The 14,698-nt window shown below is 43.3% G+C and overlaps 1 protein-coding gene across 4 annotated transcripts in view; it reads left to right on the forward strand.

Annotated features, from left to right (window-relative positions):
- Positions 1 to 7,689, forward strand: part of LOC139391647 (retinoic acid receptor RXR-beta-A-like) — a 33,826-nt gene extending 26,137 nt beyond the window's left edge. For 2 of the 4 annotated variants that reach the window (XM_071139038.1, XM_071139039.1), the window contains exons 9-13: positions 2,744 to 2,876; positions 4,566 to 4,607; positions 5,230 to 5,321; positions 5,436 to 5,541; positions 5,642 to 7,689. In XM_071139038.1, coding sequence (XP_070995139.1) covers positions 2,744 to 2,876; positions 4,566 to 4,607; positions 5,230 to 5,321; positions 5,436 to 5,541; positions 5,642 to 5,789 — 521 coding nt within the window. In that variant the 3' untranslated portion in view covers positions 5,790 to 7,689. The remainder of the gene's footprint in view (positions 1 to 2,743; positions 2,877 to 4,565; positions 4,608 to 5,229; positions 5,322 to 5,435; positions 5,542 to 5,641) is intronic. The other 2 variants (XM_071139040.1, XM_071139041.1) reach the window with 1 other exon arrangement.
- The last annotated feature ends 7,009 nt before the right edge of the window (positions 7,690 to 14,698 follow it).

Consider the following 14,698-nt stretch of genomic DNA (forward strand, 5'->3'; position numbering starts at 1 on the left):
TGCTCTGAGCAGGCAGTGCACTTTATAGTGCGCATGAACGTTCGCAAGACTCATGAGGTAAAAGTTCTGTTTACTTAATTAAATATATGGTTTCCTTTGTTCATATTTTCCTGGTCATGTCAGAGTCCGGTGTGTCTGTGTCCTATATTTCTGTCATTTCTGTTGTGCGTAATTGGAGCGCACGCGCCTCGGAGCGCATGGAACGCTTTGGAGTTGAATAAGAGAAAATGATTGTTCCATGTATGCGTGGGTTTGAAATATTATTACATCTGATTAAGACGATTGTAACAATTGATGTGGAAATGGCCTTTTACATTGTAGAATCAGTTGATTGGTTGTAATTGCCAGTTGGGTAATTGTATGGTCCTGGGAGCCAAGTTCGTATATAAATGTAGGTCTACCTGTTTGAGCTCCTGTTAGACAGATTCCATTTGGTTTCTCCAGGAGAGGCTGCACAGTCTTGCCCTCTACCTGTGTCTGTTAAGATAGAGTAGGTTAAGGGACCGAGGCTATTTCTTTTGGGCTATTGCCCGTGTATATTTGGTAAATCTACTTGTATATTTGGTATGATATGGCGCTTTCACCATTGGATCACCAAGACCTATAAATAAATCTACACTCTGAGCAGTTCTGCCTTGCCTTCTGCTGATTTCATGCCTGCTACAAGGTCCCTATTTTATAATTACATAGTCAAAATGTGTTGTAGACAAAATAATGAAAATGGCTATCTGGTAGCCTCAATAAATAGACAAAGTTGTTGCTTGTATATACAGTGGGGAGAACAAGTATTTGATACATTGCCAATTTTGCAGGTTTTCCTACTTACAAAGCATGTAGAGGTCTGTAATTTTTATCATAGGTACACTTCAACTGTGAGGGACGGAATCTAAAACAAAAATCCATAAAATCACATTGTATGATTTTTAAGTAATTAATTTGCATTTTATTGCATGACATAAGTATTTGATATATCAGAAAAGCAGAACTTAATATGTGGTACAGAAACCTTTGTTTGCAATTACAGAGATCATACGTTTCCTGTAGTTCTTGACCAGGTTTGCACACACTGCAGCAGGGATTTTGGCCCACTCCTCCATACAGACCTTCTCCAGATCCTTCAGGTTTCGGGGCTGCCGCTGGGCAATATGGACTTCCAGCTCCCTCCAAAGATTTTCTATTGGGTTCAGGTCTGGAGACTGGCTAGGCCACTACAGGACCTTGAGATGCTTCTTACGGAGCCACTCCTTAGTTGCCCTGGCTGTGTGTTTCGGGTCGTTGTCATGCTGGAAGACCCAGCCAAGACCCATCTTCAATGCTCTTACTGAGGGAAGAGGTTGTTGGCCAAGATCTCGCGATACATGGCCCCATCCATCCTCCCCTCAATACGGTGCAGTCGTCCTGTCCCCTTTGCAGAAAAGCATCCCCAAAGAAAGATGTTTCCACCTCCATGCTTCACGGTTGGGATGGTGTTCTTGGGGTTGTACTCATCCTTCTTCGTCCAAACACGGCGAGTGGAGTTTAGACCAAAAAGCTATATTTTTGTCTCATCAGACCACATGACCTTCTCCCATTCCTCCTCTGGATCATCCAGATGGTCATTGGCAAACTTCAGACGGGCCTGGACATGCGCTGGCTTGAGCAGGGGGACCTTGCGTGCGCTGCAGGATTTTAATCTATGACGGCGTAGTGTGTTACTAATGGTTTTCTTTGAGACTGTGGTCCCAGCTCTCTTCAGGTCATTGACCAGGTCCTGCCGTGTAGTTCTGGGCTGATCCCTCACCTAACTCATGATCATTGATGCCCCACGAGGTGAGATCTTGCATGGAGCCCCAGACCGAGGGTGATTGACCGTCATCTTGAACTTCTTCCATTTTCTAATAATTGCGCCAACAGTTGTTGCCTTCTCACCAAGCTGCTTGCCTATTGTCCTGTAGCCCATCCCAGCCTTGTGCAGGTCTACAATTTAACCCTGATGTCCTTACACAGCTCTCTGGTCTTGGCCATTGTGGAGAGGTTGGAGTCTGTTTGATTGAGTGTGTGGACAGGTGTCTTTTATACAGGTAACGAGTTCAAATGGGTGCAGGTAATACGGGTAATGAGTGGAGAACAGGAGGGCTTCTTAAAGAAAAACTAACAGGTCTGTGAGAGCCAGAATTCTTACTGGTTGGTAGGTGATCAAATACTTATATCATGCAATAAAATGCAAATGAATTACTTAAAAATCATACATTTTCTGGATTTTTGTTTTAGATTCCGTCTCTCACAGTTGAAGTGTACCTATGATCAATATTACAGACCTCTACATGCTTTGTAAGTAGGAAAACCTGCAAAATCGGCAGTGTATCAAATACTTGTTCTCCCCACTGTATTTTTTTTTTTTACTTGACTTAAAAAACATGACTCAACTTGATTTGCTCTTAGAATGCACGACTTGGACTTGACGCGAACCTTGTGACTTGAGACTTGGACCTTGTGACTTGAGACTTGCTCGGGACTCGAATAATAGTGACTTGGTCCCAACTCTGCAGGTCCTACGGTCCCTGGTTTTGTCACACCTGGACTTACTGTCCAGTCGTGTGGTCAGGTGCCACTTGTTATGAAATGCAAAGTCATGTAATATTTTTAATTGTATATAACTGCCTTGATGCTGCCGGACCCCAGGAAGAGTAGCTGCTACCTTGGCAGCAGCTTATGGGGATCCTTAATAAATACATGGATGACCCGGTCCCTCTCTTCTCTCCAGGTTGGAACGAGCTGCTGATTGCCTCCTTCTCTCACCGCTCCATCAGCGTGAAAGATGGCATCCTACTGGCCACCGGCCTGCATGTGCACAGGAACAGCGCCCACAGCGCTGGCGTTGGAGCCATCTTCGACAGGTAACAGGCACACACACACACACGTGCGATGGACCTGAGTGAAGGACATAGAAGCAACCTTTTGCATGTTCATTTTCAAAGAGAAGGTCATAAACTTCAGGGAGAAAGATTGAAAAAAAGTGCCTCTGAATGATTAAAGCATTCTTCATTGGTTTAAACAATAAATGTCTAGTGTTTTTGTAATGGCCGTTTGTTTTATTTGATCATACACGCCGTCATATATTCACGTGTTTGTAAAACATAACTTCCAGTCATAGGAATCCATTGAAGCATTGAAATGGTGGCCAATTATGCCTGTTGCAGTTTACTGTTCATTAAATGTCCGTTTCTCTTTGGACTCCAGATGCTTTGTTGAAATGAGCTGAATTATTTTCCTGACTGATGGGAGAACGTTGCACTTTTTTCCCCAGGGTTCTGCTGTCTGCGTGTCTGGCTCTGACTAGCTGAGCCTTTACTGCTTAGTCTGCCTCTAGAATGACACAGCGTGCCAGGACGCTGACGACTAATGCTTCATGTAGACGTCGCCCTTGATTTCACTAGGATGCCCCCCCCCTCCCTACCCCAATCACAGCCACACATTCATCTATTCTGTTTTACATTGGCAGATGTCAGTATTTTATTCAGTAGCATGGCACCTGTCTTGAGTAAAATCCTGCGCTCATCGCAGCTCGCAAGGAACAGGCGTGCCCTCCCCAACTCAGTAGAGTAGCCACATCACATGGTGTGAATTCATTGTTTATTACACAGTAACCTACATTTTTATGAATAGTTCATAAGCTGCAAGACTCCCAATTCCCGCAGGAATTGAAGCATATCTTGGATTAACCGGTTGCAGGCTTTTGTTTCAGATTCATCGCAATCTAGACCTCCTTGTGGTCCAGTGAATGTTATTTTATTTCATTTTTGTTGACATTTCTCAATTCTCATGTTTTTATCCTCACTTCTCTTTTTTTGTTTGATTCATTACAATATTATTTTCTTTGCATTCTTTTATGATTTATGCAAAATCGATTGAATTAACATGATTAAACTGCCCTGATCATATTACTGCATTGTTCCTTTGATGCCTATTTATTACGCTCCTCTATTTTCCTATTCTTCTGCTCTACTGTCATTGGCTCATGCTAATACACATAACCCTTTTTGTGCTGATTTGGATAAACCAGTTGCATTTAGAATTTTTTAAATGATGCGTACTTACCCAGGTAGTAATTATCGAGGTTACAAGGAAGTATGCCTAAAACACTACAGTAGTTAAGTTAAGCAGAGGTCTTGGGTAATACTGCATATAACTATTTATCTTGTTTCAATCTGACCCAATAGGAACGTTTTCTCCTCGAGATCTTGTCTCTGCTCAAACGTCTCAGATCTATTTGTTGCTGTGTTACATTGTCATATCTTTGTATTTTTGTCATTCCTCAAGCTTTACTTCCTGTAGTTTTGGTGCTTTACTTCCTGTAGTTTTAGTGCTATCTTAAACCTTTTCATCAGGTCAAGTCTCCATCAACAAGAGCCTGTAGCCTGTTACTCCCAGAAGTGGAACCGGGCACCGGTTCACCGGGGCACCAAAATGCACTGCAGAGTCTAACTTACCTGTTCCTCTGGGCCCAAACCAACGCAGGGGGACAATGTAATAACAATGTAACTGTGTAATAACATTGTAATAACACATTGTAATTGCATACACAGGGAGAGTGCGCACAATGCAGAGGTTGGGGCCATATTTGACAGGTAATGACATCACTACACACCCACCTTCCCCTATCAACAACAAACAAAACAAATAACGCCCCCCCCCCAGAATTTTTTTTTTTATCTTGGCCCAGTTGTTGAGAATGAGTGAATTTGGCAAAGAAAGTGCTGTAATATGCCCAGGTAAAAGAGCGGGTCGTGTGTATCTTGTCCATACGTGTTTCAGTGAGTGTTGTGTTCTGTTCTGTTTCTCCTCTTTTCTGTCGGACCTTGGGCTCGACTGGCCGCTGGCGCAGCGTCGACAAAACGCAGGCTGCTTTACTTTCCTCCCTTTGTGTTCTTTCTCTCCTTATTGAACTATTACACTACCCAACATTATTGCGATGTGCCGTAGTCTATAAATACGTGGTGGTTTGCGCTATTGCTTTGTTGCAATTTCTATCATTCACAAGGTTACGTGTGGATTGTGTGTAAAGTGTAAATACAACGTGTAAAGAGGATGTTAGACTTGTATCCCTGCCCCCCTGCCCTTGTTAGTTTCTCTATTGGACTGCTGCATCGTTGAGTGGAACTGTGGTGAACCCTAGAGAAGATGCTAACCCATCTCCTCCCGCTCTCTCGTCCCTCTTTCACACCACCTTCTCCTCGACCCCGGTTGTAGAGTTCTCACTGAGCTAGTCAGTAAGATGAGAGACATGCAGATGGACAAGACCGAGCTCGGGTGCCTCCGAGCCATCATCCTCTTCAACCCGGGTAATGATTTGAGACAAGATAAGCCATTTCATCCCAGATATAGCATAATGTCAGGAAGAATCACACGTTAATTCATCTCAGTGCTATAATGCCGGTGTTTGTTCCTGCGTTCAGATGCCAAGGGCCTGTCCAGCTCCAGTGAAGTGGAATTGCTAAGGGAGAAGGTGTACGCATCGCTGGAGTCCTATTGTAAACAGAGATACCCCGACCAGCAGGGCAGGTACAAGAGAAACACACAGACATACTATAGCACTTATCCACACAATACTCCCACATCACCGTCATGATTGACCTCACTCGTTCTCCCCCATCGCCCCCAGGTTCGCTAAGCTCCTCCTCCGGCTGCCAGCGCTACGCTCCATTGGCCTGAAGTGCCTGGAGCACCTGTTCTTCTTCAAGCTGATTGGTGACACCCCTATCGACACATTCCTCATGGAGATGCTGGAGGCGCCCCACCAGCTGACCTAGGAACAAGGTTCTGCTCTGGTCCATCAGGGATTCTAGTTCTGGCACCCTGGTTCTGGGACTTCACCATGTCTGCTGGTTTTGACGTCCCACTCACACAAACCCCACAACCCTTCTTCACTCTATAAATCCCCCCCAAGCTGATACAGCTCTCCAAAAGATCATATGCTGTAAAAAACAAATACTTTTTCCAACACGCACACAGAAACACATACTTTTTTCACAGTAGGGGTTAAGACACATGGAAATATCTCATTTTTAACCACAAGTTTTATCATGAGTTAGCCTTCAGTTTGTAGCCTTCAGCTTTGTGTGTAAACGCTTCTGCGATATCCGGTAGACCTCTTAGCTTCTTGTGGGGTTCGTAGGTTATTCAGATACATTGCTGTACGCATAGATATGACGAGTGGCTTACTCCGCCTTTGGTTTTACGCTTGGGTTTACCCCAAACCCGTCGTAATCAGGTGTGTAATATTTCAATCAAGTCTCCCAACTTTTCCAGCTTCTATTGGTCGGGACACAACCAACGGAGGCAGACGCGCCCCTCTCAGTTCACCAATCTGAATGTGATTTGAATACGATGCTTTATTCACGCTGAAATGCGCTGAATTTGTTTTGAAGTACTGTACTCATATAATGAGACCTTTTTAAGGCATTGAAATCCAAGGAGGGGGCACTTTGTTTGGCCCTTCTTAAAGCTCACACCAGGCTTTCAAAGAAATAAAGTGACTTATAGGATGTTTTCTTTTGTTTCTTTGTGGTGTTTGGTCTTCAAGTCCAAACAAGGACCATTGGGCACAGAAAGTGCAACCTTGTTCAAGAGCACTGCGTGTCATTGGTGCTGTTGTAGATCTTTCTTTTGTTTCATGCCCTATCCTTGCTAATGGTCATTTTTGCACTCTGAAATGTTACTGTGTAAGTAAACATTTAGCAGAAATCCTTCTGCCCATCTTTAAGAAACTGGGGGCGTTCACAACACACACGTCATCGAACGAACCGCTCCCTATCTTTCATCATATGTCTTCTTAAGAACCAATATGTTAATGATGGTGCTTCATTCTGTGAAATGGCCGTCCGTTCTAAGAAAGCCAGGATATCATTGGATATCTTGTTCTATTGGCCTACAATACCCCTACAAACCCCCCTTCTGAATCCTCCGCTTGTTTCATTCAGTGCTTGCAGCCTCTTTCCGTTAACTTTTTACAATCTGTAAATAAGATGACACATCTACTCCTTCACTAGAGTACGATTGGGCGATTCCAGTCGATGCATACAGTAGGGAAGACACAGGCGTTAGCGAGCATATTAATACCCACACACAACAAATAGTATGCACCGATAGCATGAGCTGAGCTACAGTATGAACAGCTATTGTACACATTCAACATGTACTGTAAAAAAACTTTAAGGGTTTTACCAATAGACTGGATTTTAAGCTTGAAAAACCCACCTAATTGTCACTGACTAGAAGGTTGCTAGTAGTTGTACTAGTAGTTGTGATGGTATTCTTTCGGGCAACTGTCGGCAGTGTCACGGGCAGGGCGATAGACCCCGCCCCCTTAGGCTGACCAGCCTCAGACGATACTTCCTGTTTAGCGTGGAGCTGATTGGCAGGCTTCAACGGATGTAATGTGTGGTCTGCTTACACAAAGTAATGCACCAGGGGCTGATTCAGCTCCCCATAACAGAAATGGATGTCAACACATTAGATACAAACAAAGCATCATTACACACAACATAAGCAATATCGGTGGATGCATAAAGAATGAGACCATATACAGTGGCTTGCGAAGGTATTCACCCCCCTTGGCATTTTTCCTATTTTGTTGCCTTACCACCTGGAATTCAAATAGATTTTTGGGGGGTTTGTATCATTTGATTTACTTACACAACATGCCTACCACTTTGAAGATGCAAAATATTTTTTCTTGTGAAACAAACAAGAAATAAGACAAAAAAACAGAAAGCTTGAGCGTGCATAACCCCCCAAAGTCAATACTTTGTAAAGCCACCTTTTGCAGTAATTACAGCTGCAAGTCTCTTGGGGTATGTATCTATAAGCTTGGCACATCTAGCCCCTGGGATTTTTGCCCATTCTTCAAGGCAAAACTGCTCCAGCTCCTTCAAGTTGGATGGGTTCCACTGGTGTACAGCAATATTTAAGTCATACCACAGATTCTCAATTGGACTGAGGTCTGAGCTTCGACTAGGCTATTCCAAGACATTTAAATGTTTCCCCTTAAACCACTCAAGTGTTGCTTTAGCAGTATGCTTAGGGTCATTGCCCTGCTGGAAGGTGAACCTCCGTCCCAGTCTCAAATCTCTGAAAGACTGAAACAGGTTTCCCTCAAGAATTTCCCTTTATTTAGCACCATCCATCATTCCTTCACTTCTGACCAGTTTCCCAGTCCCTGCTGATGAAAAACATCCCCACAGCATGATGCTGCCACCAGCATGCATCACTGTGGGGGATGGTGTTCTCGGGGTGATGAGAGGTGTTGGGTTTGCGCCAGACGTAGAGTTTTCCTTGATGGCCAAAAAGCTACATTTTAGTTTAATCTGACCAGAGTACCCTCTTCCATATGTTTGGGGGGTTTCCCACCTGCCTTTTGGCGAACACCAAACGTGTTTTCTTATTTTTTTCTTTAAGCAATGGCTTTTTTATGGTCACTCCGTAAAGCCCAGCTCTGTGGAGTGTACGGCTTAAAGTGGTCCTATGGACAGATACTCCAATCTCCGCTGTGGAGCTTTGCAGCTCCTTCAGGGTTGTTTTTGGTCTCTTTGTTTCCTCTCTGGTTAATGCCCTCCTTGCCTGGTCCATGGGTTTTGGTGGGCGGCCCTCTCTTGGCAGGTTTGTTGTGGTGCCATATTCTTTCAATTTTTTAATAATGGATTTAATGGTGCTCAGTGGAATGTTCAAAGTTTCAGATTTTAAAAAAACCCAACCTTGATCTGTACTTCTCCACAACTTTGTCCCTGACCTGTTTGGAGAGCTCCTTGGTCTTCATGGTACCACTTGCTTGGTGGTGCCCCTTGCTTAGTGGTGTTGCAGACTCTGGGGCCTTTCTATATATTGAGATCATGTGACAGATCATGTGACACTTAGATTGCACACAGATGGACTTTATTTAACTAATTATGTGACTTCTGAAGGTAATTGGTTGCACCAGATCTTATTTAGGGACTTCATAGCAAAGGGGCTGAATACATATGCACCCACCACTTTTTCATTTAGAATTTTTTGAAACAAGTAATTTTTTAAAATTTCACTTCACCAATTTGGACTATTTTGTGTATGTCCATTACATGAAATCCAAATAAAATCCATTTATGAATACTTTTGCAAGGCACTTTAGGTATCCCTTTCCATATTGTGGCCATAAAAAAATGTAGATGGGTGATTTCTGGAGTATATTTAGAAATTGGTATTATTTACTATTCAGAAATGATGATGAAGAATAGAGGTTGCTGTATCACCTTACTGGACAGACGTTCAGCTGTCCTAAACTGGGTGCTACACAACTCATATGTTCTTACAATTATAGACATGCTTGTTTACACCAGAGGAGGCTGGTGGGGGGAGCTATAGGAGGATGGGCTCATTGTAATGGCTGGTACGGAATCAATGGAACGGAGTCAAGCACACTTAGTACCATTCCATGAATTCCATTCCAGCCATTGCAATGAGCCTGTCCTCCTATAGCACCTCCCACCAGCCTCCTCTTGTTTACACCAACGCAGACACAGTACACACACAAACACAAGGCTAAGAGTGTGCAAGTACACACACACACACCCTCCACCGTTTTCCGTCTTGAAACCGAGGTCTACTTAAAATTGGATTCCCACTCAGCTGTCCTCTTTTCAGCCGATCCCCTAGATTTACTTGCTGTCAGCCCTTTCTGGCGAGAGGAACACCTCCCCCATGTAATATATGGAGGATTATACCTGTGTGTCCTACTCCAAGCCTGTGAACAGGCAATAGGAGTACTGTAGACTATTGACATACCTGTTGGTTTATGTATGTCTATACATGTGAAAATGCTCTGTTCCTCAGTGTCCAGATTGTGGATGTACAGAGAAGAGGTGCGGTTGCTTGTTGTCGCATCACGGTTTCAGAGTGGCACCTCAGGGTAGACTATCTTATGTGTGCATCCCCAGTGTGAACCATGATCTTGTCACACCTCCACGATGCTGGCAACAGCCCCATTTCTGCAATTCCCTCATGTTTTTTTGGAGCTTCCTTAGTTGAATGTGAACGCCTTGCATCTCCCATTTCATTAACACTAGAAAATCCTGGCCTCGAGGGACCAAACGAGTCCGTTTTGACTCCCAACACTCTTAAGTCTAACAAGTACATTTCATATATGCTATCGAATAAATTATATTTTGGTTGTGTTTATGGATGTCTTGGGTAAAATTAGAATACGAAAAAATATATAATTTCAAAGAACAAAATGGAATTTGTATTTGTTTATGTTACTGTAGGCTATCTGTTGCCTAATGTTCAAGTGTGGAGCTCACGGATAACACTCATTATGTTTGTGATATCGAAATGATAAAATAAGTGTGTTCAACAGACTTATTTAGGAAAAGTCAAGGACAGACTTTACAAATGGCAGAGATATTTCAATTTAAAATTCATATTAAGTCAAAAGGGCTCACTTGCCTCTTCTAGTGCTAAAACAGTGCATTTAAAGTGAATCCCTTGCTGTGCTGTGTCTTGTCCCATAAAATGCCATTTTGCTATGAGCAGAGATGTATTTAGTACAGTACAGTATGCGTATAACAGCTCTATGCAAATTATACAGGTTTTTATAAGCTAAACATTTTCCAGTTGTTCAGGCAGAGAGTTTATCAGAAGATGGTCCCAAGTAATTATTATTAAAAAAATAAAAAATAAAGTATTTTGATATGTCGCGATGTTGATATGTCACGATGTTGACTGCGTACAATGAAGCCTTGTTCTGGTTATACCAGCAGGCTCGGGTCTGCTGCAGCATGAAGAGAGGTTTTCAACAAAACAACGAGGTGCACAGAATAGCAAGGCGCAAGCGAAGGGGTGAAAATTGGCAAACACGTTTCCTGGCCCCTTCCTCTTCCCTTGCCAACGGAGTGCAATGGTCATTTGGTATTACTTGATGGCGGTGGTCGTCGCCCTTGGAGACAGACCGCCGGCGTGCGGCCCAAAGATGCGTGTCCTTCGTGACCGCGTGCACTCAAGGCAGACGCCTGGACCTTTGATTACGTTCAGTATCTCCAACTTACTTTTGAAATCACTTGCTTTAAATCAAATTAAAACGCTTCTTTATTAAAACTGAGGCTGTGAAGCTGTCATGTATTGGTGTGTAGCGGGGCGCTATACTTATTTACATAGGCACCCTGGAGCAAAGGCCCTCTGTGATGATCTAAACACCCCATGCGGTTGGCTGGTTTGCGCCACCCATGTGATGATGCAACACTGCCAAACAGGTGCGAAGGCCAGCGTTGATGCTGTGCCATGCTGAGGGGTGTGCTTTGTCACTAAAGGCCCCTTATAAGAAGGATGTCACAGCAAGGGGGGAGGGCCAGTGGCCCCTATGGTGCTAATGCTGTACATTGGTGCTTTCTTTTTAAGGGTCGACCTTGCTTTGATTGCCAAGAGGGCAGAGTTACAAGCTAGGAACGTGCACAGATCATTCGGCTATTTGGATCACGGTTCTTTTTTCCGTGTCCAGCGCAAACAGGAGTGTTTACATTGAAAGATATGCATTGGGACACTGCAGCAAATCTTGGCTTCGGCCGAGAAGAAAAGTGGAGCCAATGCATGGACTCCAAAGGTGTGCGCTGAAATCACGCCTCTGGATAGTGTCCCATTACATGGAATGAACTTGAGGGGAGGGCCAACTCAACATGGTAGACGCCACTCTTTATAGGAGGGAGGTCGTGCTCTCCCGTTGAAAGAATGCTTTCAAAGTTGGAGAAGTGATTAGGGTGGGGCATAGGGTGGGACACTTTGACTTGATCAGATGATGGTTTGTTGATCAAGAAAAGCTGTTTTCTTTTTAATTAGATCTAGAGATGTCCTGTCATTGACTCCCACCACAATACACTGCTTCTTTGTCTGTGTTTGACTCTTTCCCATGACCAGGCTGTTCATCTTTCTGTATTCAGGAGTATTAAACAAATGCAAAAACTTATTCACGTGGGTTTCCTTTTTCTCATGTTAATTCTTTGTCTAGTTTTTATCTCTGACTCCAGCATACATGTGCAAATTATATACTCTTTTGTGTGTTTTGGGGAAGGAAAGCAACAACAAGAAATTGTCATTCGGAATCTGCTTCTGTTTGTTGTATCAATTCCAAGTAAAGGTTTTAATACTGTACCATTCCTGTCTTGGTGGATTTAGTCTTTCTCCATGGTTTTCAGTGCATGTTTCAAAAGAAGCATTCAAAGAATAATGTGGGACATTTGACTTGTTGGAAACTTGACAACCATTTACTATTGGACTCATTTTTTTTGTATTTAGATAAATTATACATTCTGATCTCCTGAGTTGATGTAAATCAGTGTAAGCATTTTCCCCAACCGTCATACATAAAACAACTTGTTGTCCAATAAATGTAATGTCCCGATTGGCCTTTGTAGTCCCCCATCCCAATAAATCGGATGGTATGGTCCTCAGTCCAGCAGGACCCCCGGGCCTCGAGTGACCAGTGGCGCTGTAGTTTAGTGATGAACCCAGCAGAGGGAGCGCTGACCTATGTCCGCCCATTCATTCAACTATATGGTGTCCTTTCTACCCCGGCCTGTAACCAACTGCCCAGCCGCGGAGTGTCTGTCAGTCGCTCGTCGCTGTTTGGCTATGACCGCTTCTCTGTACAGGTTTATTTTTTGTTCTCTCCACCCGCCCCTGTCTCCTCCCTCAATTTTGACTCATTGGTTTAAATTTCTTCTCGGTCAACAATTGTTTGCCTTTACCCTCAAAATTACAAAATAGTTATAGAACGATATGCACAATTAACCCGAGGATTTGGGCCCATTGACAGTACATTTCGACGCGGTAAAATGCCGAACATAAATCACAGGCCACGTCAATACCCTAAATAGCAGACTATACAATATAATTGTATATAATTGTCCTCGGACTATACAACTTTCTATAAAACATTTTGGTCCCCATTTATTGAGGCTACAGTCCCTCAGATGTATCTACCGTGTCACAATTGAATTCCCCATTATTTTGAAATAGTTTCAAAAATGTCTTGTTCAAAGTCACGTTTTGCAGGTTTGGTCAGCGTTAAAGTAGGTCAATAACTGTCACGCAGCAGCTTTGAATGAAATTGAAAAGGCTTTTTGCTATGTACTCGCGTTATTTTCGGCACCATGCCGAGTCAAACGTTACGTTACACACGCAATACAAATTTCCAACTTTATTGTGATTCGGTGGAATTTGACTGAAGAGGATGGAGCCTGTCCTCATTTGGTAGTAGGTCTACTCAGGAAGCTGCGTCTGTTGTTTCAATTGTGTCCGGCAGAGGGAGCACGTACAATAAATAACCTCTGACACAGAGACATGATGAGCTTGATGTCAAGCAGCGGTTCAATTGTATTCTAGGCCTATGTTTGGACCCCCAAGTACAGTTGAAGTCGGAAGTTTACATACACTTAGGTTGGAGTCATTAAAACGTTTTTCAAGCACTCCACAAATTTCTTGTTGACAAACTATAGTTTTGGCAAGTGGGTTAGGACATCTACTTTGTGCATGACAAGTCATTTTTCCAACAATTGTTTACAGACAGATTATTTAACTTATAATTCACTGTATCACAATTCCAGTGGGTCAGAAGTTTACATACACTAAGTTGACTGTGCCTTTAAACAGCTCGGAAAATTCCATAAAATTATGTCATGGCTTTAGAAGCTTCTGATAGGCTAATTGACATAATTTAAGTCAATATGAGGTGTACCTGTGGATGTATTTCAAGGCCTACGTTCAAACTCAGTGCCTCTTTGGGAAAATCTAAAGAAATCAGCCAAGACCAAAGAAAAAAATTGTACATCTCCACAGGTCTGGTTCATCCTTGGGAGCAATTTCCAAACAGCTGAAGGTACCACGTTCATCTGTACAAACAATAGTATAAACACCATGGGACCACGCAGCCATCATACCGCTCAGGAAGGAGACGCTTTCTGTCTCCTAGAGATGAACATACTTTGGTGCGAAAGGTGCAAATCAATCCCAGAACAACAGCAAAGGACCTTGTGAATATGCTGGAGGAAACAGGTACAAAATGATCTATATCCACAGTAAAACGAGTCCTATATTGACATAACCTGAAAGGCCGCTCAGCAAGGAGGGAGCCACCGCTCCAAAACCGCCATAAAAAATCCCGACTACAGTTTGCAACTGCACATGGGGACAAAGATCGTACTTTCTAGAGAAATGTCCTCTGGTCTGATGAAACAAAAATAGAACTGTTTGGCCATTATGACCATCATTATGTTTGGAGGAAAAGGGGAGGCTTGCAAGCCGAAGAACACCATCCCAACCGTGAAGCACGGGGATGGCAGCATCATGTTGTGGGAGTGCTTTGCTGCAGGAGGGACTGGTGCACTTCACAAAATAGATGGCATCATGAGGTAGGAAAATTATGTGGATATATTGAAGCAACATCTCAAGACATCTCAAGACATCAGTTAAAGCTTGGTCGCAAATGGGTCTTCCAAATGGACAATGACCCCAAGCATACTTCCAGAGTTGTGGTAAAATGGTTTATGGACAACAAAGTCAAGCTATTGGAGTGGCCATCACAAAGCCCTGACTTCAATCCTATAGAAAAGTTGTGGCCAGAACTGAAAAAAATGTGTGTGAACAAGGAGGCCTACACACCGGACTCAGTTACACCAGCTCTGTCAGGAGGAATGGGCCA

The sequence above is a fragment of the Oncorhynchus clarkii genome, chromosome 32 (assembly GCF_045791955.1).
Source record: "Oncorhynchus clarkii lewisi isolate Uvic-CL-2024 chromosome 32, UVic_Ocla_1.0, whole genome shotgun sequence".
Lineage (NCBI taxonomy): Eukaryota > Metazoa > Chordata > Actinopteri > Salmoniformes > Salmonidae > Oncorhynchus > Oncorhynchus clarkii.